Below are 25,196 nucleotides of genomic sequence, written 5' to 3' on the forward strand. Positions count from 1 at the left end.
ATCATTCTCAGCCATGTCTTCTCCCTCCCTGGGTATTCTGACCTCCTGTCTCCCATTCTTCTCTGGGAAACAGCAGAAAGCAAAGGTGGCCTACAGCTCAGTAATTCGTTTCCCCCTGTGTGTGGATGTCGCCTCACCACCTGCACATCTCCCTCCACCCTGCTTTCAAGAGCTGGAAAAACAGGAAATAAAGTTACAATCCGGAGAAGTCACTCAGACCGGCTCAGCCCTATACGGCCCTACACTCAGGAGTAGTCTATATGCATCTTACCCTTGCTTTGGGGGCTGGGTGGGTCCTGCCCCCTCAGAGAAATCTGGAGCCCTTGGGCATCTTTGACCTTGCTCTGACCTCGGGAGGCATTTGTGCACCCCGGCTTCCCCCGTCCCCTCCTTCTCCGGGTGCCCGGGCATACAAGGCGTTTATGTGGCTGGGGCACAGGCTAGAGGGCAGCAGGCTAGAGAGGGCTGACAGCCTTAGGCAGAAACAGCAGGAGCTGGGCTCTGGTGCCTCCTGGGAAGTGAGGCTTACAGGTATGAGTGAGTTTCTATTTTCCCCCCAATCCTTACCTCCATCTCCCCCTGGGTCTAAGACTTACTCGGCCTAAAAGGAGCTCAAGATACAACCTGGTGGGACGTCCCCCCGCCCCAAACACAGGTAATAGGTAGGCAGTTGCCCTTAGTAGTATGATACGAGGGTATCATAAGGCCTTGCTGACCCTCAAATATTTCCCCCACCTGTGCTCAATATCTGAAATTTCATCCCCTTCATGCCACTCATGAGTCACATTCTATCAGAATTCTAGGGACATTAGAGACCATCTCATCTAATCTTCTCATATAGAAGACGAGCGCACCGGGTTAAGGTGGTGTTTCTCAAAGCCCCGTTAAAACGCACCTTGGTTAGCTGGGAAGGATAACTAGGAGAACACATCTGTGCCAGTGAGCCCATTAGTGGAGTCCGATAAGATGAGTTCATTGTCATCTAGCAGAGGGCCCGGCCTCGGAGGGTGAGTGGGGGGTTAAGTTTTATCTGAGGGTGGGGAAGGGCTGGACGCCCCCCACCAGAGAGCCCTCCTAAGTGGCCGTGGGAAGCCCAACGTTCAGCATAATGGTGGGGGCCTACAGTGTGAAGGGGAGGTCACATCTCCCCCAAGATGCCCCAGTGTAGGGGCTTCAGACTTCAGAGGGGGCACTCCTGGGTGTGCCAAGCGTGGTGGCTGTCTCCCCTGGCTTGGCCCCAAAAGGCCTGTCTGCCTGAGGCAGCCCCTTTTAGCTTTTTACTCTATTCAAAGAGGTTTTCCAGGGCCCATGGCCCACCCTCATCTCCATCCCACCCACAAACCCCACTCTGAAGGAGGGATGCTCCCCATCGTGCCCCCTATGAGGTTCAACCCCCTCCCCCCCCACCCCGTGACACCCCCATACCTGTGTTCCCTGTGGCTTCCGCTGCCTGCTCTGAGCTGGGCTGGGCTGGTAGGACCTGCTCCTGAGGTGGGTGGGGACACACTCTCCTGGCAGATCTCAGCAGGTCCCAGCTCCTTGCACTCACCCAACCCCACACACGGGATTGGGAGAGAGAGGAAGCAGCGCCCTCAGTGGCCTTCGGAGGTGGCCAGAGAAGAAATCCCAGCAGAGAATGGTACTTAATCCAGCCCCAACCCTTGCCTATTAATGATTCCCCCCACCCATTGCTCACACACTCCCTAGCTTCCGGGAAGCTTAACTGGCACACCCACTCACTGATGCTAGATGACTAACCCACCAACCTCTCACTGTACTCACCAGTTCCCCCTGGGTGTCTTTCTCTTTTGGGTTCCAGCAGGCGGTTTCGCTCTATCCACTCATGGCCATTCCCCACCCTGCCCAGGGCCATTCCGCCCTGCTTCTGTCTGGCTCCCTCAGGCTGTGAGCTCTGAGGGCTGGGGGACAGTCCCTCGTCTCTGTGCCCTCTGGCTGAGCCCCTTGTCTTCTGTATCAACAAGGCTAGGCATGTTGTCCATGCTCAATACACAAAAACAAGTTAAAGTTTTTGAGTGGTAGGTGAAAAAGGATGTCGTAGTCAAATAAGTCTGAGACACACCAGACTGAACAGGTTTCTCTGTTACAGGGCTTCTCAGAGCCTTTAACATACCATTAAAAGATTGACCATGTGTTCATAATTGAAGCGGATGAAGGTGCATGGGGGGCATTATACTATATTTTTGTGCGTTTCAACTTTTCTGTTAATAAACAAGTTGGGGTTTTTTTTGTTTTTGTTTTTTAAATTTTTTTAAAAGTGTATTTATTTATTTTGAGAGAGAGACAGAGAGAGTGAGCAGGGGAGAGGCGGAGAGAGAGAGAGGGAGAGAAGAGAATCTCAAGCTGACTCTGAGCTGTTAGCATGGAGCCTGACGCGGGGCTCAAACTCACAAACCATGAGATCATGACCTGAGCTGAAACCAAGAGTTAGATGCTCAACCAAGTGAGCCACCCAGGTTCCCCAATTTTTTTTAATGTTCTTAATCACGGTGCTCCTGTAGAAGGAGAGACTATACAGGTTCTCAAACATACGTGTCCCTAGAACACATTTTGGGAGATCCCAAGTTATTAAAGGCCAATGCTGGAGTCACATTTCAATGTATATTGTCAAAATGTGACCACCTCAACCTTCAGACCATCTGGCCCATCACTGGATGTGAAATCAAGCGTTTCCTGAGCTCCCCGCCCCAGCCGTTTCCTGTCTCTTGATAAAATGTAAGTTCTGCCCTACTTCCCTGGGGTTGTCCCCCCACCCCCACCCCCGGGACATTATCTCAGTCAGGCTCTATCCTCCAGAGGGACAAGCCCATACTCATCTGTGGTCATGGACTTCAGAAATGAAGACACATGCCCGCATGGCCCACACAACCCCTCAGACCCCAGTCATGGCCTTCTTCAATCCAACTTCCTGACTTCTTAGGTCTTCTCCGGGAATATGGCTACTTCTTTGAGTACCATTCATGAGGTTCTTTCACCTTCAGATAGATCCATAAATCCCAGGGTTTGGAATGTTGATTCCCAGGGGGCAGGAAGGCAGTGCTGAGGATGGAATCGTAACCAAAGTAGGCCACACAGGTTGAAAATAAACACTTTATGTAAAGACATCCTTTAAGGTGGGTGGAGTTTCCATCATGGACCCTTCTGGGATTGCTGCCCCAACCCAAGGAAAACGTGAGTAGGGGCCAGGTAAGAGACCCATAAGGGGCAGCCAGGAAGCAAACTGACAAGATGGGGTCTAAAAGCAATGGAGAATGTGGAAGGGTCGGGCTGCGGTGGAGACAGGATGGATCCCAGCTCATCCTGCTTGGCCTAGAGTCAAGGTGCTAAATTCCTGGCTCCATCGAAGCACAAGGTCCTCGCTTTTGGCCTGGCTCAAAGCACTGTAAGTCTCATTCTGCAGACATCTCATACGGGACACCTACACAGGGATTGGGTACACACAGTCTGTGTCACAGAGCCTGGAGGCAGAGGCGTAGGGGTGGGGAGGTGTCAGACATCCCCACAAGAACCAGAGACGAGCAGGCATGGGTGCAGGGCAGTAGAAGGAAGGAGGAAACAGATGTGGGTTTTTAAGGCTGGCAAGAGACACCAAGGAGACCAACCCCCTCCTTTGAGAAGCCAGGAGTCTCAAGATGGAGGAGGAAGTGACTTATTCCAGACTACTTGGTGAGTAAGAGCGGGAGGCAAGAGCAAGACCTCAACAGCCAATGCCCAACCCGGCTAGGGATTCTTGCTGCCATGCCCTCTGGGCCCTCACCCCTGCATCCCTTCTGGACCCCCTGGCCTGGGAGGGCCTCACTCGCTCTAAGACAGGAGGAGTGGGAGAGAGTGCTCTGGTGGAGGCCTCTGCCCAGAGATGCAAACAGGGAACTCTTCTGATCCCTGCCGCTTGGAGCAGGGTGTGGGGGTGCTGGGAACAGACCGATCTGTGGTGACAGATCGAGGAGCCAATGGGAGAAGGGGGTGGGCGGGGTGAGGGGCTCACCTTACGATCCCGGCTTCTCATCAGGCACTGTTGGCTCTTGAAGGCACAGTAGTTTGGATACTGAACATAGTCTGTGTCACAAATCTAAGCCAGGAGCCAGGAATGGGGAGGCGGGGAGACATGAGAAACCTTATAGGACACCAGCCCTTCAGTGAATGCCCAAAATGGCAGAACCAGGGCCAGGGGTATAGCCCTCCAGAACCGACCTTCCACAATGGGGGTGCCCCCTCCCTGAGGAATAGGCCTCTGTCCCCTTGGCTTTTCCTGCCCCACCCTCAGTCACAGTTTGGTGCTGAAAAGCCAGGAGCCGGAGAATAAGTGGCCGCCCTGCTGGTCAGCTTGCTGGGAAAGCAGCTGAGGAAGGGGGAAGGGGGTCCGATTCGTGGTCCAGTCTCAGGGAGCCTTCTAGTGATGGCTAAGTGAGGGAGAGGGTAGAAGAATCATGTGTGACTTTGGGTGAATCACCCTCCTCTGTGGATCTCACCTCCCCATCTCTACATAAATCCAGGGGAGGAACAGGGACAGTCTCGGAGAACCTTTTCAGATCTAGGGGCCCAGGGAGAAGAGCTGAGCAGGGGTCTGTCGGCTCAGCTATCAGCCCTTTCTTAAGGTGTTCTGGCTATCGCCTTGCCTGGATTTTCCCTGCTAAGCCACAGAAGGGAGGGACTTGGCCGTCAGTTACAGGGGGAGCTCCACAGGGGAGGTAACTTTGGGGAGAGGGGGAGCAAAGTTGATGCCACTGAAGCAGGGAAACACTGGGTCACAGGTCAGTGACACCTCGGGCATCACCTAGTCATTTGTTGTAGAGGTGAGTAGAACATTGGGCCAGCGTGGGAAGCGCCTTGACCAAAGCCCCTTAACTGGCAGAGCTGGGAGCAGAACCCCTGTCTCCTGCCTTCCTGTGCTCTCCCACCCTTCCGCCCCTCTGATTCCTGCTCCTTTGACAAGCACAATCCTGTTCTCTTTTTTGGAGGTGGGGGAGGTGGAAGGGCGTCTATTGGAAAGAGGCAGGCAGGGAGGACTGGTTCCCAGAAGCCCGAGGCCTAGCCCCCCTTGCACATCCTAGGGCTACTTAGAGCAAGGAAATGGGATCAGTGGGATGGAGTTGAACTTTGGGGAAAGGCTCTGACCTTGGTGGGGAAATCCCCATCCTGGAAGCTAAGGAACTCAGTCTGGAGCCAGCCGGAGACTCGAATATCCTCACAGCCCTTTGTGGCTAGCCGGGCACACCAGAAGTCCATGCGGAGCCCACCATACATATCCAGCCCGTAAAAGCGGCCTGATGTTAGGGTCCCTACCTGTGGCACAGGGGACAGAGGAGACGTGCACGCCCCTGCCCCCCTCCCCCCAGCCAGCAGGCCTCCCTTTCCACTGCCCAGTCCTGCCTGGAGCCTGAGGCCTCCCCCACTGCAGGTCGCCCAGCAAGGTACCTGGGTACCGATGGACATGCTCTGGGCTATGAGCAAGGGGCTGATGAAGGGTGTTTTGTGGGAGTTGTCACACAGCTGCCGCTGCAGGACGGCCTCCGAGTGGCACTGTTCCAGCTTCAGGGAGCAGAAGTCACAGAGGGCACAGGTGGCTGAGTGCCGCCGCCCAAGGCTGTCACAGACCTGGGGCAGGAGTGTGGTTGACAGACTGAGGCCGAGACCCTTTCAGCTCTGCAGCGCTGTCCCCACAGAACCTCTTAGCGTTCAAGCTTTTGCAAAGGCTTCTCTAGCTTTTCTCCCTGACCCCTCCTCCAGGGCTCCTCCAGGATCTCTCCTCAGCTCTCTATCTCTTCACCCTCTTCCCGGATGAGGTGTCTACGCCCAGGTAAGCTTCATCTTTCTGCAGGCAACACCCAACTCTTCATCATCAGTTCGGATCTCCCTCCTGAGCTCCGAATCCTCATTGCCACGTGCCTGACAGATGTCGATCACCGGATGACCTACAATCACTCCTAACTTAGACTCTCTGAAAAAGACTCCTGACCTTCCCTGTCTCTCCCTCTCTCTGCTAATGATAATGCTATCATTTACAGAGTTGACCCAGTGCTAGGCACCATGGCCATAAATGCTGTCACCTCACCTCCTTTAGCTTTCATCAGAGCCCTGTTCTATAGTTGGGTTTTTTTTTTTTAAATGCTTATTTATTTTTGAGAGAGAGAGAGCGAGCACGAGCAGGGTAATGGCAGAGAGAGAAGGAGACACAGAGTCCGAAGCAGGCTCCAGGCTCCGAGCCGTGAGCACAGAGCCCAATGCGGGGCTCGAACCCACGAACCATGAGACCATGACCCGAGCACATGCTTCAGATTGCCCTTTGAGATTTTTCGCCTTATGACCCTTACTCTCTCTCTCACTCTATCTTCTGCCATTCTGCTCCAGGTAAAATGTTTCTTGCTGTTCCCTTAACCAGACCCTGATATCCAGGGACCTCTCCATGACTCCCGAACTTCCTACACTCAAAAAACACCGAGACTGGGATCTTTCTACACATCCTTGGAATGGGTCCTATCGCTCCTCTGGAAAGGGGAGCTACATCTAAGGCAAGGCCAAGTATTGAAGATGGTGAACTAGATCAGGAGATGACTCAAGCCTAACAACAACTCAGCTGAAGCATGAACTCCAGACTGGAACAGATTCCAGACTAGGTCTTGAGTCTTCTTCCGTTTTTTTGTTTTTTGTTTTGTTTTGTTTTGTTTTGTTTTTTAAGTAGGCCAGCATGGAGCCCAATGTGAGGCTTGAACTGATGACCCTGAGATCAAGATCTGAGCTGAGATCTGAGCTGAGATCAAGAGTCAGACACTTAACCAAGTGAGCCACCCAGGCACCCTACTGAGCTTTCTTCCTTTAAGGTGAACTGGAGATATCCTTCCAAGGAAGGGATTCTCACTCGGAGAGAATGAAATGATGCCCGGGCTTTCTGTATCCCCGCCTTCCCCCTACTCTCAAGGCCCAGTCCGGTGCCAGGCCCAGAGGATGGTCAATGAGCATGTATCCATTAAACGGCATTGCAGGCATACCGGCTTCCCGAAACCAAGGATCTCCTCCTCTATGTACTGCCAGGCCTTGGCTGTGGGGGTTATGGTACAGGTGTTCTCCACAATCGAATAGCACAGCACCAACAAGGCCTCTACATGAGGCATCTGCAGGAGGCTGCAAGAAGACAGCACTGGCTGGTGGGGATGGGACAGAGGACAGGAGCAGAAAGCCACATCCACTCTTTTCCCCTCCCCTTTGGTGTCCGCTCTTAGTCACACACATTCAGCATGCCGACGGAGCTTTAGAGGCCTCTGGCCCAACTGCCTCCTTTTAGAAATGAGGAACTGAGGTCCAGAAAGGGGAAGTAATCTTCCTCAAAGTTGCAGTGTTCATCAGAGGCAGAGACAAGACCAGACCCCAAGCCTAGTAGCTTCGGGAACAGGAGCTACATCATGTAGAGAATGGGCATCTTAGGGTAGCGCTCAAGCCAATGACTGGTGACAGAACAGGTGGGGCAGACAGTTGCTAGGTGGCCCAGAAGCTGAACCAGGCCTTAGTGGGTCTTGGAAGCCAAAGGCAGGGACAGGGAGCTTCTCCTTCCCAAAAAAGGCAGCAGGGAAGGTAGGGCTGGTGGGGGGAGTCAGAACCATCTGTACCTGTCACGGGTTGGCTTTCTCCAGATGGGTTCTTCATCATACAGATCATTCATTTCATCCATTTCCTGAGCCGACCGAATGAGCTCCTGGATGTTCTCCATCATCATAGGCGTGGACTCCACCTCCCGCACCCGGGGAGTGAAGGAGAAAGGGTTGGAAGACATAAACTCAGACTGGAACTTGACCTCTGGGTCTGACTGCAGCCCAGCCATGGCCTCCAGCCCCTCCTCTGTCCCCTGTCCTTCCTCCTGCTTTCCCTCCTCCTCCAGCTCCTCCTCTTGTTCCTCCTGCTCCTGCCCTTCCTCCTGCTTATGTTCTTGCCCTTGCTCGTGCTTGTGCTCCTGCCCTTGCTCGTGCTTGCGCTCGGACCCCTGCTCCTGACCCCCCAGGGACAGGGAGGATTGTAGCAGCTCCTCCACATTGTTGTTGAGCCTCTCGGGCCAGGGCTGGAAGGCCTGTCGTTCTGTGGCTGCAGCAGGGGTTGGGAGACCGAGAAAGAGAACGGAAAGGAACAGTCAGGTTTCTGGCCCCTGAGTGTCTTTGTTTACAGGGGGACGCACACAGACACAACAGCACAGGACAGCAGCCCAAATGACACTTACTTGCACCGTGCAGCGCACAAAACGTGGGGGGTACAAATACCACAGCAAAAGAATAATTACCATGGCGATTGTGGCGTCTCCTTTCCACCTCCCTTACAAGTGTTCCTCTTCCCTAACTCCCATCTCAAATCCCACCTCGCGTCCCTCTCACTGAGGCAACACCAAAGATTCTGAAAAGCGAGCAGCTAATCCTTTTGAGAGTGAAACTGTGAGCTTATGAAAGTCCCAGAGGACTTCCAGATGCAGGAATGTTTGGGGGAGCTAGGAAAAGTGAATTTTTCCTAGAGTTGTAAGCAATGTCAGATGATACTCTGGGAGGGGAAAGCCCTAACTTGTATTCATAAAGGGCAGGTTCCTCGCTTACATAAATAGCTGCCTGTGGCCAACCCCCTACCCTGCTCAATGTTCTTCCCCATTTCCTACCATGGATGCCTTAACTCAACTCTGGGGGTCTGGGATTTGTGGAAGGGCTTGCTGGTAGCCTCCCAGAGGCTGGGAGGGTCTCACCTGTGACGTGAGAAGAGAGGGGGGAGGTCATCGTGGTGGGTGGGATGTCAGAGGAAGCGTCAATCTCCTTGAGAGTGTTGGGTGAGAGGATTGAGACTGGCTGGGAGCACCGGACTCTCTGCAAGAAGAGAAGGACAGTGGGCATGACTTTCCCAAAGGGCAGACTTCTACTCCCGCATACGCCTCAGTCCTCTTCTGGCATGTGTCCTCTCTCTCGGTTGCTGGGCAGGGATGAAGGGATATGGTCCCTGGTGGAACCCTCTAGACCTGAGAAAGGGTTCCCCTGTGAGATAAGACTCTGTGTCTAGGCCACACCTCTGCCTTCACTCTGGTGTTTGACTTGAGTGAAGTCACTCAAGTGTTGGAAGAAATGGGAGGGCTTGTCTCTTGGCCTCATCCCTACTTTTCTCGCAGTAACAAGATTGTTCCCCAGATCTGAAAGCCCAAGGCGAGACCGTATTCATGTGTAGTCTGAGCACATGACTGGCAAAGAGGCAGGGAGGGAGGATCTAAGGATGGCCTCTGGTGGAACCCTTCCTCAACTCCTCACCCCCTCCACCTCTCCGGAGATCTTAGGACACCAGATCCAACCTTCTTCTGGAGCCTCACCTTGGCGTAGTAGACGTGGTTGGAGCAACGATACTGAGTAAATTGGCAGAAGGACTCAAACCAGGAGGCATAAGGGAGGTCAGAGCAGACAGCGCCTGAGAATGGCAGGGGGTACAGAAAGTGAATACACTAGGGGGATCTCCCTCCTGGAGGGGGCTGTGGGTTCCTATGGTCGGCAGAGTGGAGAATATGGCCTCAGGGTAAGGTGCAGCCCATACCCTTCCCTGGTCTCAAGTGAGCACGGGGCTGCCCCCACTACTCTGGTCCTCACCGTCGGGCACCAAGCCGTGATTTTCGTATTGGTCCAGCTGGACGAGGGTGGGGTTCCGGCAGCCGTGCGTTGCACGGAGCCGGCAGGTAGTCTCTGCCTTCCAGGTTGGGGTCAGCAGTGCAAAGAAGCGTTCATATTCGGTGGCAGAGAGGGGGCTGCCTGGAGTGGAGGCCGAAATTGAATCCTGGGCTGGGGCAGATGTCGGAAGCCGGAGCAGCACTGCGGGGCAGGGAAACAGACGGATGGATGGACCGAACTCCAAAACCGGCTCCGGTCCCTGGACAGACCGAATGGCAGGTGGGGCCCCGTGGAAATTGGAAACTGGGGGATGTCTGGCCGGCGATCAGGGTGAGGAGATTCCAGGGGCAGAGGCTAAGGTGTGACCCCAGAAGTAGCTAGGGAGCAAAGCCAACGCGACCACTCTGAGAAAGCGTTTCAAAACCCTGCAGCAAGGGCTCTTGGGGGTCCGAGGACGGAGCCCCGGGTGAAAGAGGCTGCTCCAGTGGGCGGGAACCTCTCACCCTTCAGGAGTGAGAGAAGGAAGCCAGCGAGTAGTTTCCTCATGGCCCCAGTCGATCCGCCCGCGTTTCCCGGACCAAAGCGGCCTCTAACGGGCCAAGCCAGAGACAGTCGGCGGGCGCGGGCGCGGGCTCGCCTGCGGGGAGTGGAAGGTGCGGCCCAGACGTCACAAAGGGCTGGGGGCGGGGCCTCGGAAACTGACGCGCGCTCCGGGGTTCACCGCGCCAGCAGGGGTGGATGCGTCCTCACGTGTCATATTCCAACTCGAGAGGATAAGGATGGCAAAAGCTGTCATTGACTCAGTACCTTCGATGGAGCGGGACATGTGTTCTTTGCACGTTGTTCCCTTATTCCCAAGGTAATCCCATAAAGCGGATACTATTATCCCTAGATCACAGGTGACAAAACCGGGGTTTGGAGAGGCCTAGATGTGAATGTAGGCAGGGTTCTGGGGCAGGCAGGGACGGAATGTACAAAACAACGTCCGGGTCTACCTGCGTGGGAACTAAAGAGGGGCCCTTAAGGTAAGAAATGAGCCAAAAGGGGAAGCAAGCAGGGTCCAGGTGAGGAGGTGCTCAGGCGTTAGGCTGGTTCAGCCTAAGGAAGTGGTTTCCCAGTGGGAAGTGAGCAAGACAATCCATCCTCATACGGGAAAAGTGTTTTTCTGTTTTGTGTTTAAAACAAGAAACCAAGCTAATAGTGTAATGGTACATGCACAAAACACAAATACACGTTTATTGGAAATCAAGTGAAAGATGGTTTACGGAGAAAAGATGCATAATTGTAAAAAGTTTTGGAAAGCCCTGGAGGCACACCCCCCAGCCAGCTTTGTCCTCCCCATGGTGAGGAGTTGTGGACTCTGGAGCAGGGGTACCACTTCTGGTTCTATGTCTCGTTCTACTTCTGGCATTGTCATCCTCCCCCCTCTAGTCCAACCCGGAGGATGCAAAAAAAAAAAGTTTAATTAGCACATGTACTAAAATAGTGTCTACAGTAAACACAGCAGACCAACACGCAGAGCTTTTATTCACCTACTCAAATTCCTTTACATGTGAGCGATCTGCATTCCACCTTGCCCCCTCTCCCATTCACAAGGCCAGGATGAATCCTGTTGGCACAGAGGAAGCGGTGCCCCTTCAACTAAGGCCACTGCCCAGATGCTCTGGGGGCGCCCCTACCATGGAAAAAGCAGGAGGAGAACAAAGAAAGCTTATCACACCACAGCCCCCCACAGGGGGAGGGAATTAGGAGGGCTGGGGAGTGCCCCCATGCTACTGCCCCAAGTCCTTAAATACAAAGCAAGGGGAGTAAAGAGGACCATTCCTCGGAAATACAGCACCAACCTCGGCATGGAGGCGAAAGGACAGTGGGCATAACCACTTCCCTCTGAGGGGGGCAGGCTGAATGAGAGCACAAACAGTTAGCGGCTGCAGCACCCCTCCCTACCAGGGTTTGGATGCAGCCTCAGCACCAGGAGTGGGGAGAGGGAAGGAGAAGGGGTGACAACACTGCGCCATCCGCTCTCCCTGAGCCCCCGGGCCCCAACACAGGCTTTCCTCTCCCCACTAGCCCAGGGCCGGGGACGTGGAAGAAACTGTGTGGGAATCCAAGGCCCTTATCTATTTCTTCTTCCGTTCCTGGGAGCAGCGTGGGCAGAACCTAGAAAGCAACGTGATAGAGAGGCGGGCAGAGAAAGTGAGTGAAAGGGAGAGTGCCCTCCTCCACGCAGCTCCTGGGCAGCCCAGTGCCTACCGCAACTCTCTCACTCACCATTTCCCCCGAGGCTTGGTCGTCAGCCCCACACAGGCAAAGTGGAACCACTCGATGGAACACTGAAAAGGAGGAAGACGGAAGAAGCAGAAGTCAGGGGCCAGGGAAGGGCAGAGGAAAGAAAAGAAGTTCCCTCCACAGATTCCTGAGAACAGTGTTCCCGTATTTCGTATTCTCTTTGGAGAATACCTCTTTGGAGGTCCCAAGGCCAACCAACTCCGCCTTCGTCTTATCCTGGAGTCCCACTATTCAACCATGTCTTCCCCTCTTGTACCCACTCCCTCATGACCCCCAGAACCCCATCTGGAGGCAAAACGGTTGGTTCTCACATCAGGGTTGTCACAGCCAATCATCTCTCCATAGGAGACCTGGTGACAAAGGCAATAGGTGGGTTCGTTGGGATCCACAGGCATATCCAACACATCAGAGGGGTGGACACTGCCAAAGGTCACTGAGGGCATCCCATACTCAGGACTTCTGCATGCCAAGAGGAAGAGAACGTGTCATCCGCAGGCAGGGAAACTACACAGGTGGTAGAAAGACATCCTGGTGGGGCAAGGGATTTGTGGCTTCTCTTCTCCATCCAGCAGACACCACAGGGATAAGGAGAAGTTACTGGCACAGAAGACGGAGAAAGTGGCAAGGGGCAGCGTGAGGCATGAGCGTGGGGCGGGAGAAAAAAAAATACGTCATTTGGCGAAGCGCTCCCTTATATACTCACGTGCGCACAAGTTTTAACTTCTTTTGGGCAGCCTTGGGAGCCTCCTCATCTGAGTTTTTCCCTTTGGAACGAGCACGGGCAGCTTTCTTCTCCTTTTGAGTCCGGCCTTCTAGGAAAGAGGGGGGAAGCCAGAAGGCAGGGAGACAGAAAGATGGGTTAACTCTTCCTTCTTCCACCTCCTTCCACGCGGCTGCCCCTCCCTAGGAGCTGAAGAGCTGCTTCTTCTCCCTCTGAATCCTCGCCCACCTCTCAAGCCCCGCCCCCCTCCTCACTCTTTTTGCCTTTGCTAGAAGAGCTGTCATAGTCACTTGACTCAATCTGCTTCTCCTTCAAATCAGCCTCAAAACGGGCCAGGTCTGTGTCCAGTCGCCGAATGTGTTTGTCCACCTAGGTAGAAGGAAGGAAAAGAGAGAGGTACAAGGGTAGTTCCAGTAAAAGACAAAAAAGCTAAGGCGGATTCTATGTATTTCCCAGACCCAAAACAGATCCCAATACAGCTGAAGGAGGGGTCTAGGACCCCAAGGATTAGATGGGAGGTAAGTGGGGAGCCGTGAACAGGGCCATACCATCTCATAGGTCTGCATGGCAAGCTGCACCTTGTCGTCACCAAATTCCTTGCACTTGCCATAGGCTTCCTGGATCTGTTTGAGAAGGGCCAATTTTTCCTCGGAGCTCAGGCTGCGGGCGCTACTCATATACTCAGTGGCCAACTTGTCAATTTCAGCCTTCAGGTCTACAACAGAGACAGAGGCCTGGTCACTATGGCCCCTGACTGGCTAGGTGAAACACACTTCTTCCTCTTGTTTCTTGGACCTTTTCCACTGATCATCATAACCTTCGAACTAAAATGCCCTGAAAGTTCATAGGTACTGTGCCATTTACTCAAGTAATGCAACATATTGACAGTATTTGTCTTAGAGGTGCCTTCAGGTGCTGAAAACATGGCTAGCACCATTGGAACTTAAAATTATTGAAACATAAGGAGGGAGGGAGCCTTTGCACACCACATTAACACCAAAGTATATTTTTGTTGATGTCTGAAGATGCTTCTTTGCAGGGCTGGCTGCTTCTCGAACCATGAATTTTGTCTCACAGCCTCCCGATTCCTTGTCTCAAAAACATTCCGCAACAGCTCTGAGTGCTACGAACCCGGCTGGGTCATCTGCTGCTGCCGGCTTCCAGGTCTGTACATCTGTGACTCATCATTTAAAACTAGGCCCTAGTTCATTTATGTAACAGTTCTTCTACCCTATTTTGCTCATCAACCTGTTCGTATTTCCCATCACTTTTTTTTCTGTTTGTTCATCTTAGACATTGTTCCGAACATTTTCATACTGGAAGGCTGGTGATGTCCCAAGACAGCGAGAGTGTAGTTTTCTACTGCCTAATATTTGGTAAGGCTCATAAAGCATGTCGATGAAAAGAGACAAAAGAATGACTGTAGCATGGTGCAGCGACAGACAGCTGGCAGGATCTGTGTACATACTATGTTTGTGCCCCATTTCATCTGAGGCCTTTGGAGGAAGCTGAAAATGCACATAGTTTGATAATCTCCAACTGTCTTTCTGTGTATGAACTCAAGAGCTGGAACTGAGTTACAAAGGATGCGAAGCTGGTTCCCAGCATTTGGCAGCCAGTTCTCAGGGGTCTGCATCCAGGATTTTAGATGATGTTCACCTTTTCGTGAGTAAACTTACCCAGGGTAGCTGAAATCACAGCTCTGGGTATTCTAACACCAGCTTGTCACATCTTTGAGCATGGCTACTTAAGGGTGGAAGATAAGACCTATATATCCTTCAGCAGGTACGGGGGTTGGCTCCAACGGACGACATCTTTGACCTTGAAGAGACCAATCTGACCACTGTAGAGTAGCCTCAGGCTCCAAGTGAATGCCTCAATGCAGCCAAACTTGCTCAACATCCAAAAGAAGCCACAGATGGTATCTACTGCTTCTGTAAGGTTGAAGAATACAGTGTAGAGATCCTGATGTTAATTGCTGCTTTTCCTTCTTCTTTTTTTTTCTTTCTCTCTTTCCTTCTGTTTAAGGACTTCTCTACCAACATGACTTGCGGTCTACAGCCACAATGAATTTTTTGATAGTAACGTTATCAATCCAGTGGAGCAGAAACATCCTAGTCTTCCGACAATCTTCCTATAGACATATTGAACATAGAGAACAGAAATGATTCTAGGGTTGCCTTATCTCTGAATTCTTCTTGCAGATATAAAGAACATAACATCTTTGAATTCTTGAGGCATTGTCGCAATACTCTATTTACTATGAGAAGCGGATATAGAAATGCAGTTCATCACTGCTCTCCTTTTAAGAATTCCAAGAGAGTAAAAAAGAGAGAAGCCACAGTTCTCCAGATCAGACCAGATGACATGGTAACACCAAAGAGAAAAAGAAATGATCATCCACACTCCTTATACACACAAACCCCTTACTCTGTACGTACCCTCTGTTCTTTGGTCCAGGTCCCTCATGAGCTGAAAGTTTCTCTGCAGTTCAAATGGGAGGTTTTCGATACCTAGGGAGAAGAAAAGACACTGAGAATCACTGGACTCCATAGGCCTAACAGTTGTTTTTAAAGTGCAGGTCCAAAACGGGACTCAGTTTTCCCTCCTTGGAACCATTGGATTTATCTGGAACAGCACTCATCATTCCTTTCCCAGAGGAGGCTGTGTCTGTGTCTCTCCACAACTAACTTTGCCATTTCTGCCCAGCTTTCCCACCATTTGTCCCCTCAAGGACCTTACTCTACAAATCAGCCCCTCCCTTTCCTTGACTTTCAAACTTTGCCTCCAAGCTCCTTGCCGTTAACCCAAATACCCTCCTGGTATCCTCTAGCACTCCTCACACACACATGCACACGCGCGCGCGTGCACACACACACACTTCCACTCTGGTCTTCAGATCGTAGTCAGAATGTGCTTTAAAAAAAAAAAAAAATGTAAACCTCGTCAAGTCATGCTCCTGCTTTAAAATCACCTGGTGACTTCCTATCACACAATTCCTATTCCCATTTTGCACTTTCTGGCCCATGCTCATCTTACGCCAGCCTTCATTCACGTCAGTCCCCCTTTGTGCTCTGTCTGATCTGACCAGACTGGTCTTCTCCGAGTGCCCCCAACTTGCCAGGGCTTGTCCTGCTACCTGGCTTTTTGTCTCCTGCTTTCTCTGCCTGGAATGCGCTGCTTGGGGTTCTTCATCCCACCTCCACCATATCTGTTGGCCTACTAAACTCTTCGTTCTTCAAAGCTCAGCCTAACCTGGACTTCTCCAGACTCCAGGTGTCCTGGATTATGCTCTCAAGTTATTCTATCTCTACCGTTGTTCGCATTTATCCAACTGCAATTAATAATTAATTGTGCAACCAGTTATTTGGTATCTATCTCCCTAGCCTTCCTTCTGGAAGTGTCTGTCTTCTCTCTTATTTTGCTATGGCTTGCAGACAGAGGGTCTTAAATAAATACCTGAACAAGTGCATCTATACTTGTCTCCCCACGAAAGAAAAATCTCTTCTTGTGACTCCATTTCAAACTTCTAAAATGCCTCCACTGCTTTAACCTATAATCTCAAGTCTGCTGCCACTAGTTTACGGAGATTACTTTGAGTTACCAATGACTTACCAAATCAAACGATCTGTTATTAGTCCTATCTTAAAAAAAATATGTCTGCAGCAGATGGCCCCATCTTCTTGCCTTCAGCAACTTTTTCTCCTCTTAGGATTCCAAGTCTCATCACATACTTTCTGATAATTCCAATAGTGATGGTTTCTTTACCTGTCCCTTAAATGTTAATGCTTTCTTGAGGTTATACTTTAATCCTCTCATTTTCTCACTTTACTTGTATTCCCTGAATGAACTTGATCTCATCCACTCCTACAGTCCATACCTAAACTTAAGTCTAAACTGAATTAAGTATATTGCTATACTCCTGAAGTTGAATTAAGTATATTGCTGATGGCATCCTGTCTACCTCATTTCCCAAGCATGAGATCAAGGAATCACCTTAGATTCTTCCTTCTCTCTCAACTACTCATTCAATCAGTGCTGTCCTTTTTGCTCCTAAATATTCCTGTCACTCTCTCAGACCTGACCTTCTCATACATCAGTTATCTTCCTTTATTAAAATCACTCTACTTAAGAAAATCTGTTGGTTCTTCACTATTGAAAATGCAAACCTCTTAGCTTGGCTTAAAAGACCTTGCGCAATCCAGCCCCAGCCTCTTTTTCTAGCCACTTCCCAATCCTCCACCTTAGAGTCCTATGTATCAAACACTCTGACTTCACTTTTCCCTGACCTGCCATAAACCCATCATACCTTTGCTGATGCTTTTCCCAACCAGCAATTTCCTTTCTCTCTCCACACTGGCAAATAAACACTCAGTCTTCAAAACTCTATTCAAATATCACATCCTCTGGTAAAGCTGTACCTACACCCCTAGGTAATTAGCCCTTCTTTCTCCAGTGCTACCAAGTCCTTTTAATGTATTTCTATGATTCCACTCATCACATTGTTTTGTAATCTTTTATTATCAGAATCTGTTATGAGCACTTGAGGGCAGGGTCTTTGTCTTACTCATTTTGCTATATTCGCAGTAGCTGCCATTAAGTCTGACCCAGAGCAGGGCCTCAATAAATGAATGAATGAATGAATGAATGAACGACTCCCAACACTAAGACAAATGTAAGCCCATAGGGGTGACAGGCTTTGTGAAGGGGTGGATTACACAAATGGCAAACATAACACCAGATTTCTATTTGAAAGGAATTGGATCCAAGAAGAGAAGCGTTCCAGTTGATCATCTGACAGCCACTCATAGCCCCCTAGCCCAGGAGAGACCGCTTCTGAGAAAGAACTGAGCGGAGTGGCTGCGAGCAGGTCTTTGTCGCCGCTCCAAATGGCAGTGGGTGATACACTAACACAATCGATTCGGAACGATTCGGGGTGAAAAAAAAAAATATCCTGAAGCTGGAGGCCCTGGAGATGGGGTCGGCAAATATCTTTCCAGCTCTGCCCATTAGTCCTTCAAGAGCCATCCCCTCAGTCCTACCGCGCAGCCCCTCCCTCGTCTACACCCAAAAGCCAGGCCTCGACCCTGCTGCCCCGCCCCCTCTTTCTTCACACCGTCCAATACATTCTCTCACCGAACCCCTTCACAGTTGTGACTTTCTGACCACCGGGACTTCGGGGCCGTACGGCTCCTCAGTCCCGATTCCCGCCCCCCACCGCCACTCTATGACCCCTGACCCCCTCCTCCAGCCTGCTCTTACTGTCCAGATAATGTTCCAAATACATCCCCGCAGCCATCTTGAAGCAAAACAAAGCAACTTCCGATCCGCCCCGGAAGTGACTGAATCGCAACAGGCGCTGAAGCTATTATCCTTGGGTTGGAGCCTTTCCGCCCTTAAAAGAAGAGCTTCCGCCCTCACTAAATTATCCGCTGGGACACATCCGCCCGACGTTCATACTTTCCCTTTTGCGTAGGTAGCCGGGGCCGCCCGTACTGAGGTACCTGGAGGCAGCTTTAGCCCGCTTCCGCCCTTACTGAGGCCCCAGTACGCGACCGAGACAGGCATGACGTCACTGCAGGTCGCCATTTTGCATTACCTATCAAACTTTTTTTCCCTCCAAAAAAGGCGATGTGCGGTAATGTGGGAGAAAAAAATCCTTGTCTCTTTAGGATTGTATTCCATAAATATCCCTTTTCAGCATCTGGAGACTCTTTTTTCCTTTTTGCCGGGTATGAGTCTAGTGACCAGAGCAGGTCCCGGCTGAATCCAGACTTTCTTCAAGGTAGCTAGTTTCTTAACGAAGTTGGGGAGGCATAGTTGGTGTTGTGAGATTTAAACCCTCCGCCTTTCTGTTCACTCACACTCACATCAGCTCTCCTGGATTATTTTTTGTATAATCTCTATTTACTAAGAGTTACACAATAAAGCTATAATTCTCCACACCTCTTGTCCGGGTTCATGTCCTTTTATACTTGAATACATATACACACACACAAAATGACATACTACTAGCGGCCTTGCCCTCTTATTTTTGTCTCTCCCCCCCCCCCCCCCTTCCCCCCCCCCCCCCCTCCCCAGTTTATATATGATGTTAACTAACACCACGATTTGGAAAGGATTGGAGCACAGAGCTCACAACTGGGCCAGTTAGATGACAGCTGTCGTCCCAGTCAGCTACAGATTGAGGACTCTTCCTCATGAGGACTCATCCTCTATGAGGATGGAAAGCAATCCAGTGCACGACTGACTGCCACCACACTGGGAGACAACTCAAAGCACATAACCTAATAGTGGCGTTAGTAAAATCGCATTATGGAGATTGTCACCCCTCACAAATTCTTGATAATTATCAATGCCGCAGGGCAGGGCTTTAATGATACAGATTTCAACCACCTAATTTAGACCAAGTATGTGAAGAAGGGCAAGGTGAAACCTCAGGTTTACTACTGAGCAGGTGGTAAGATATAGCAGTTGGATCTAGAAGACCACTCTGTCATGTCCCTGGATAAGCAATTTAATCTCTGTGCCTATGTCCTTCTCTGTGAGAATAACAGGACCTACCTCATAGAGTTCCTGCTACGAGTGAGTGTGAATGAATTCTTAAAGAGTAGATTCTGGTTCTAATACTTGTGGTGAAGATAGGACGGTCAGGGCATTTTCAGCAATTGGTGAGAGCAGGCGAAAAAAGTAATATTCAGGAAGCTAACACACACGGACATATTTTGTCATATGGGATACATTCATTAGTGCCACACCACAGATTGAGAGATCTTGGATGTCCACCCAACAGACTAGCTGAGCCCAAAACTTAAGTGGGCATCATTTCATTGACTATACAAATCCCACCAGGTAATGAGCACAGTTCCCCAGCCGTACACAGAGGACAGCCACACCGTTGGGTGTTGGGCGCTTTGTCACAACTTTTTCAGTGCTTAAAGGTTTTTAATTCTCAAAAAGGAATCTTGGAGGTGATCTAGTCCAATCCCTTAACGGCTGAAGCTTCTCAGTCAACACCAGTTGGCGGTAAAGCCAAGGCGAAAGTCCAGGTTTCCTGACCACATTCTGCTCAGCACTACAACTGTCCTGCCTCGCTACTCAGTTCTGGTTATGGCTTCCACCACTGCAAACCTACATATATGGATAGGATAATAGATACATGTATGTACACACATTGCCAGTTGGAATTACAACCGAGCCCAGTGATGCTCAGGCAGGAGCGTAGGCCCTTTCAAGAGGGCATGCTTCTATTTCTTTGACAGGGAGCTTCGTGGTTTTATTAACACATGACTGAAACCTTGCTGTCACAGACTTAGGCATCACAGTCCCCTTGACAAGATCTGTATGTAGAAACTCTCATAAACCAAGATTTCACTTGAATTATCAAAGCTGTGCCCTTTTACACTAGGGGACACACACACAGAGCCTCATCACACAGCATTCACTCTTCACAGACACACACTCTAGTGTAAATCCTTAGTACTGTCCTTGAACATCTCCCCAGATAGCTTCTTCCCATGCTCGCTCACATCAGTAGCTCCACTGCCTCTGATCCTTTTACACGAATTTATTTCTATACAAGGTTCTAAAAACACCCCTTGGTTTGTACATAAGTTTTTTTTTTCTTCATTTTAAATTGCTTTATAACAACTGATTTCCTGATTTTTTTTCATTTTGTCTTTTCTCTGAAATCTGCCATGGTTTAAAAACAAACAAAAAGGGCAAAAGGAAATAAAAATGCCGTTGGCCAGAAGACAGGGTGGAGAAAAACAAAAAAGACAAAAATAAACAAAACATCAAATATGAAAATTCTGAGAGATAATGCATTTATAAACACAGAAATGGTTACAACAAAGATGGCCGTGATGAGTGGGTATATATATATATTTATATATATATTTATATATAAATCCGTGTCCGGCAATTGACCGTGGCACCTAGGGAGCTAAGTCCAGTCCTTGTGTTTGCCCTGAACTCTCCCTTCTCTGCAACACCCTTTGTTTTGGGCTTTCATAAAGAACACAAAGCTCCCACAGCTCCTCTGGCTTTGGGACTGGGAGACCGAGTATAGGGCCTTGGCTGGCAGAGAAGGGGAGGCCCCAAGGAAAACCATAACCCACGCTTCTAAGCCACCCTTGACCATTTTGGGGATCTCTGGCCCCTTGGGGACCACATCTCAGCCCTTGCCCCTTTACAAATAAAGGGGGTCTGACCCCCACTGAAATCTCCCTCTTCCAGCATTAGGTAGGAAGTGAAGTGAGACCACGAGGGGAAGACGGCTCCCGCTCATCGGGGCGTGGAAGAAACCTCCGTTCTTTTGCAGGCAAGAACAGAACAGGAGGCTGGTTGCATTTAGGGCTCCCTTCTCTCAGAGATCTGGGAGGACCAGCCTCTAGTCTTCCACCAGCCCCAACTTTTGAGGATTATGAGGGTAACGAGAGGGTAAGTGCCCACACTGGAAACGTTTCTATGAGGTCATAGCAAATCCCTCCCTTGAGCACCAACCCCCAATTTTGAAAAGCTATGCTTGGAAGGGGAGGCTGCTGGATTACACTACCAGCTCCTTATTCCTTTGCCAATCAGGAGGGCTGATATTCCTTTTGAAGAGGAGTTGAGAATAAGCATGGTATCCTGTGTAGGAAGGCCGTGCCTGAGGCCCAAGGAGATGGAGGCAAGGCCTGTCAAGGAAGAAGACTTTTCCCACCAAGAGAAGTTGGAGAAAGAAGGGACCAGAACTTCTTTCCCCTCTTCCCAGTGGGTGGCAGCACAGGTCTCTACGAGCTGGCCAGGTGCTCCACCTGGATGGTGCTGGTGGTGACAGTGAGGCAGATGTCCTTATGATGCTCCGCCGTCTTATAGGGGGTCAGGTCAAAGGAACACTGGGGTGGAGGGTTGGGGTTGCTGTCCCCACCACCCCCACCCTGGGGGGCTGCCCCAGGGGACTGGAAGTGTGGTGGCTGTGGCTGCTGTTGCTGCTGCTGCTGCTGCGATGCCTGGGAGGCCTGGGCTTGAGCCTGGGCTTGGGCTTGAGCCTGGGCCTGGGCCTGAGCCTGGGCCTGGGCCTGGGCCTGGGCCTGGGCCACCGCCGCTGCCGCCGCTGCCGCCTGCACTTGTTGCTGGAGATCAGGAGGGTTGTGTTTGCGCATATGTTTCATAAGGTACGTTTCCTGAAGGAGATGTGAAAAAGAGTTGAGGGATTAAAGAGAAGAAAAGAGGTTACTTATAACTGGCATCCTGGGCTCTTACTTTACTTCAAATAGAGCCATACTTATACGGGGACATTCTGGAGCCAAGGGCAAATTCTTTCCAGAAGACTCTTTCAGTGTTCAATACTGGGCAGAAAGGAGAGGGAGACCTTTGGAGTCACAGGGGGCATTCAGTTGGCACAGGGAAAGCGGTCATTTTCTCAAAGATCTTTGAATGGAACAACTTTACCACCTTTTCCTGGAGCCATTTAAAAAATCTTTCTCCCAAAACTGCAAGTTGCAAGTTGCATTATTTTGCCTTGTATTTAAGTAAAATTAAGAATCACCGCTCACCCAAAAAAAAAAAAAAACAAACCAAAAACAAAAAACGAAACAAAACAAAACAAAGAATCATTGCTTAGCAATCTTTCTCTATAGGCTTAAGAGCTCAGGCATCCCCCTCAATTCCCGAGCTACATGTCTATGTCATTTCTGTTCTCTTTATCGATTCCAGTTAAGTTGGGAGCTAGGGAGCAAGCATATTCAAGGCAACAGCTCTTTATCCAGAGAGGTGGGGCGAAGTGGACCGTGTGGTCTCACAGGCCCAGAGGGAAGTAAAGGGAAGGCACTGTGCACTCACCGACGTGTATGCCCGACTACAGATAGTGCAGGTATACACCTTGGCATGCTTCACCGTATGCGTAGATAGGTGCACCTCTAGTGAGGCTGCGTCCGTGTACGCCCGGTGACAGTTGTGGCACTTGAAGGGTTTATCTTTGTTGTGCTGCCGCCTGTGGGACTGGGAAAATGAGGAAAGAATCAGGATGAGGACCTTGGGCTCTTCCTTCCTGCCTCTGTGACCTTAATGGAAAAGCCCCGAGCTGGGTGTCAGCCTTCCAGATTCTCTTTCCATCGGAAGGCAATGCAAATTGCCTTTTTTTTTTTTAATGTTTCTTTTTCAGGGAAAAGAGTGAACAGGGGAGGTGCAGACAGAGCAGACAGGATCCGAAACGGGCTCTGTGTGGACAGCAGAGAGCCCAATGCAGGGCTCGAATTCAGGAACCGTGTGATCATGAGCCAAAGTCAGATGCTAAACCGACTGAGCCACCCAGGCGCCCTGGGAAGCTGCTCAGTAAAACTTGAGGAGTTACAGGCAAAGGGAAGAGGTGTATGTATCTCCTGCAGCACATCCCAGGATCCTGGAAAGTGAGAAGGATGGCTATACTGGCTCCACCGGCCCGGTGGTTCCCAAAGCGAAGCGGAGGGGACACTAGGGAATACCAAGACTTTTCCACAGGGCCCCCAAAGTCAAAACTGCTTTCAAAATGATAATAAGACTATGTTGGCCTTTTCATGCTCATTCTCTCATGACTGTACAGAGATCACACAATGCGTGATGTCACAAAGACTGAACGCAGCAGGAAGGTAGCCATCTTCTGGTAAGCTAGACACTAAAAAACATGCAAAGTGTAAAACGATGCCATTCTTTCCATTTTGGGGGGAGTGGGCATATGTTTGGAAATAGGTTAATGTTAGTATGCAATGGGTTTGTTATCTTTAAATGAGTCACTAAATATGCTTTCAAGTTTTTCAGTTTTACATTCTCTGTACTCACATCAACAAAAACTCTTTGGGTTTCCCAATAATTATTAAGGGTGTAAACAGGTCCTGAAAAAGTTCAGGAACCACTGTACTAGTCAAATGGCACTTTGAGCCCAGTGTCAGACACAAGGCCTCATGTAGAAGGTGGAACATTTACCTGCAGATTGGAGAGCTGCGTGAAGGCTTTCTCACAGCCTGGGTGTGCACATTTGTATGGTCTGTCACCGGTGTGGATTCTGCATAGGATGAGAAAAGAAGAAAGGGAAAGGAGGTCAGCAAGGCCACTCAGGGATCAGTTCGTTCACAAACCTCCTCAAGGTCATGCCTGCCCTCCTACAGGAGTTCAAGCTGGGTTTCCAGGAGGTCCCAGCCTCAGCTCCTCTCTGACACGGATCACACCATAGTGCCTGATCTCTGCTCACTGTCTCCATCACTCAGTTCAAGCTGGGCTCCTCTGCCGGGGGAGGAGGAACCGGCAGCTTGGCAGCCAAGAGACAGGCAGTCCCTAATTTGGCATACAAGTCAGCGACTATAGTAGCTGTCCCTGATGAATGTTCAAAAACATACGGTGAACACACTGAAAAGAAACACAGAACACTTCTTCCTTGGCCCCCACAATACAACCAGAAGCTATGCCCTCAGCCTTGAGCACCACTCCCAGAAAAAGTTCTGGTGTCAAAGAACAGCAGAGTTATGCTAATTATGGAGAGCAGCAGTGATATTAATACTCATGGAAACTCCTTGGGGCTTTTCCGAGTCCAGCCCCCTAACGGCAGGAGATGCCTACTTTAGTACCAATTTGACCTCTTTCCCAAACACTACAGGGCCCTCCACTGAGATGAGCCAAGGACTTGAGGGTCCGCAGACACCTGCTACTTATCGGGGACTTCAGAACTATCTTTGTGACCAGCTGCTTTTCTGGACCTCCAGTATAAAATCTTGGAAACATCACAGGACGAGCCTGTCTCCTTGTGAGGAAAGCCCGACTTCTCCTCTTCGCAAAACAAGGTATCTGACCACTTTGAGAGGGATCACCATGTCCAGAAACAGCCAGGTGAGAAGGCCTCTGGCCAGTAAGAGTTTTGGATTGCAGTTCAACTTGAGATACTGATGAAGGATGTCATCAACTCTTCCAGGTGGCAGGTTCACTCCCTCCTAGTCACTCCAGATTCATGGGACAAACAGTGGGCATCCTTATGAAGCAGGAGCTTTTTCATTTCATTTGCCGGTTCTCTGTGATCATTTCAGACATGTTTCGTTCTCTTCTCTATTCCTGGCATCCCTCAGAGCCTTGCTTATTGCCGTAAGTGTCACCAGGCTGAGACCCAGCGAAAAAAGTCTGATTACATTTTCTGTTCATACATGGTGCCCTAAGGGCTAGAGGTATGGTCTTCTCCAACCAAATGCCCTTGCTTCGGCATCCAGGAGAAAATCTTGCAACATGTGCGTATTGGTGTTTTCAGGGAGAGAAATGAAGGCAGAAGTTGTCTCTGCTCCAGCTGAGTCTCTTCCTCCCAAGCCACACAGTCATTGCATCTCCCCAGCGCAGCTTGTGCCCCAGAAAGGTTCTCTCGAGCGTTCACTCCAGGGTTGTTGTTTCTTCTTCTCCCAGACGCCAGTCGTATGCTCCTCCGGCCAGGTCTCTCCCCCGCCCCCCGCATGCGGGTTGTTGTGTGTGTCCGGGGCGGGGGTGGGGAGGGCATGCCAGCGGGGCGGGGGCAGTAGCCCGCCACTCTCCCTTACCGTGTGTGCTGCTGGAGGTGGGAGAGCTGG

At 50.5% G+C, this 25,196-nt stretch overlaps 3 protein-coding genes and 1 long non-coding RNA gene across 12 annotated transcripts in view; 1 reads left to right on the forward strand and 3 right to left on the reverse strand.

Moving 5' to 3' along the window:
* Positions 1-3,094: 3,094 nt before the first annotated feature.
* ACRBP (acrosin binding protein) lies at positions 3,095-10,291 on the reverse strand. Of its 2 annotated transcripts, none has more exons than XM_049624983.1 (10): positions 10,130-10,284; positions 9,609-9,827; positions 9,338-9,432; positions 8,729-8,846; positions 7,620-8,088; positions 7,005-7,137; positions 5,434-5,613; positions 5,134-5,301; positions 4,004-4,087; positions 3,095-3,436 (listed from the first exon to the last, which is right to left on the reverse strand). In XM_049624983.1, the coding sequence occupies exons 1-10, from the start codon at positions 10,170-10,172 to the stop codon at positions 3,314-3,316; spliced, it is 1,632 nt and encodes a 543-aa protein (XP_049480940.1). In that variant the 5' UTR covers positions 10,173-10,284; the 3' UTR covers positions 3,095-3,313. The 2 variants fall into 2 exon arrangements, with proteins under 2 accessions (XP_049480940.1, XP_049480941.1); XM_049624984.1 differs by having other exon boundaries at positions 3,400-3,476; positions 10,130-10,291.
* A 44-nt stretch (positions 10,292-10,335) lies between these two features.
* LOC125918781 (uncharacterized) lies at positions 10,336-18,581 on the forward strand. 2 transcript variants are annotated; one of them, XR_007456586.1, is made up of 4 exons: positions 10,336-10,485; positions 13,676-13,800; positions 13,930-14,012; positions 17,393-18,581. It is a non-coding gene; the product is annotated as an uncharacterized LOC125918781 (long non-coding RNA). The 2 variants fall into 2 exon arrangements; XR_007456585.1 differs by having other exon boundaries at positions 13,714-13,800.
* Positions 11,136-17,964, reverse strand: ING4 (inhibitor of growth family member 4). 3 transcript variants are annotated; one of them, XM_049624990.1, is made up of 8 exons: positions 17,899-17,964; positions 15,078-15,149; positions 13,185-13,351; positions 12,900-13,005; positions 12,619-12,724; positions 12,227-12,374; positions 11,898-11,959; positions 11,136-11,786 (listed from the first exon to the last, which is right to left on the reverse strand). In XM_049624990.1, exons 1-8 carry the CDS (start codon positions 17,933-17,935, stop codon positions 11,747-11,749), a joined length of 738 nt encoding a protein of 245 aa, XP_049480947.1. In that variant the 5' UTR covers positions 17,936-17,964; the 3' UTR covers positions 11,136-11,746. The 3 variants fall into 3 exon arrangements, with proteins under 3 accessions (XP_049480947.1, XP_049480946.1, XP_049480944.1); XM_049624989.1 differs by having other exon boundaries at positions 12,891-13,005; XM_049624987.1 differs by having other exon boundaries at positions 12,619-12,727; positions 12,891-13,005.
* Positions 18,582-20,188: 1,607 nt separating the features above from the next.
* Positions 20,189-25,196, reverse strand: part of ZNF384 (zinc finger protein 384) — a 19,714-nt gene continuing 14,706 nt past the window's right edge. For all 5 annotated transcript variants that reach the window (XM_049624993.1, XM_049624992.1, XM_049624991.1 and 2 more), the window contains 3 exons: positions 23,581-23,659; positions 22,462-22,620; positions 20,189-21,803 (listed from right to left, as the gene is read on the reverse strand). In XM_049624993.1, coding sequence (XP_049480950.1) covers positions 21,411-21,803; positions 22,462-22,620; positions 23,581-23,659 — 631 coding nt within the window. In that variant the 3' untranslated portion in view covers positions 20,189-21,410. The remainder of the gene's footprint in view (positions 21,804-22,461; positions 22,621-23,580; positions 23,660-25,196) is intronic.

The sequence above is a fragment of the Panthera uncia genome, chromosome B4 (genome assembly GCF_023721935.1).
Source record: "Panthera uncia isolate 11264 chromosome B4, Puncia_PCG_1.0, whole genome shotgun sequence".
NCBI lineage: Eukaryota > Metazoa > Chordata > Mammalia > Carnivora > Felidae > Panthera > Panthera uncia.

What these genes read in the sequence shown, in the direction of transcription:
- ING4 (XM_049624987.1), bottom strand. Translation starts at nt 17,935, where the DNA reads ATGGCTGCGGGGATGTATTTGGAACATTATCTGGACA. An exon ending in TTCTAGCAAAGGCAAAAAGA is followed by an intron (nt 12,728 to 12,890) that starts GTGAGGAGGGGG and finishes CCTCTTTCCTAG; the next exon opens with AAGGCCGGACTCAAAAGGAG. An exon ending in TTGGCTGTGACAACCCTGAT is followed by an intron (nt 11,960 to 12,226) that starts GTGAGAACCAAC and finishes CCTCCTTTTCAG; the next exon opens with TGTTCCATCGAGTGGTTCCA.
- ACRBP (XM_049624983.1), bottom strand. Translation starts at nt 10,172, where the DNA reads ATGAGGAAACTACTCGCTGGCTTCCTTCTCTCACTCCTGAAGG. An exon ending in GCATGTCCATCGGTACCCAG is followed by an intron (nt 5,302 to 5,433) that starts GTACCTTGCTGG and finishes CCTGTGCCACAG; the next exon opens with GTAGGGACCCTAACATCAGG. An exon ending in TGAGAAGCCGGGATCGTAAG is followed by an intron (nt 3,437 to 4,003) that starts GTGAGCCCCTCA and finishes ATCCCTGTGTAG; the next exon opens with GTGTCCCGTATGAGATGTCT.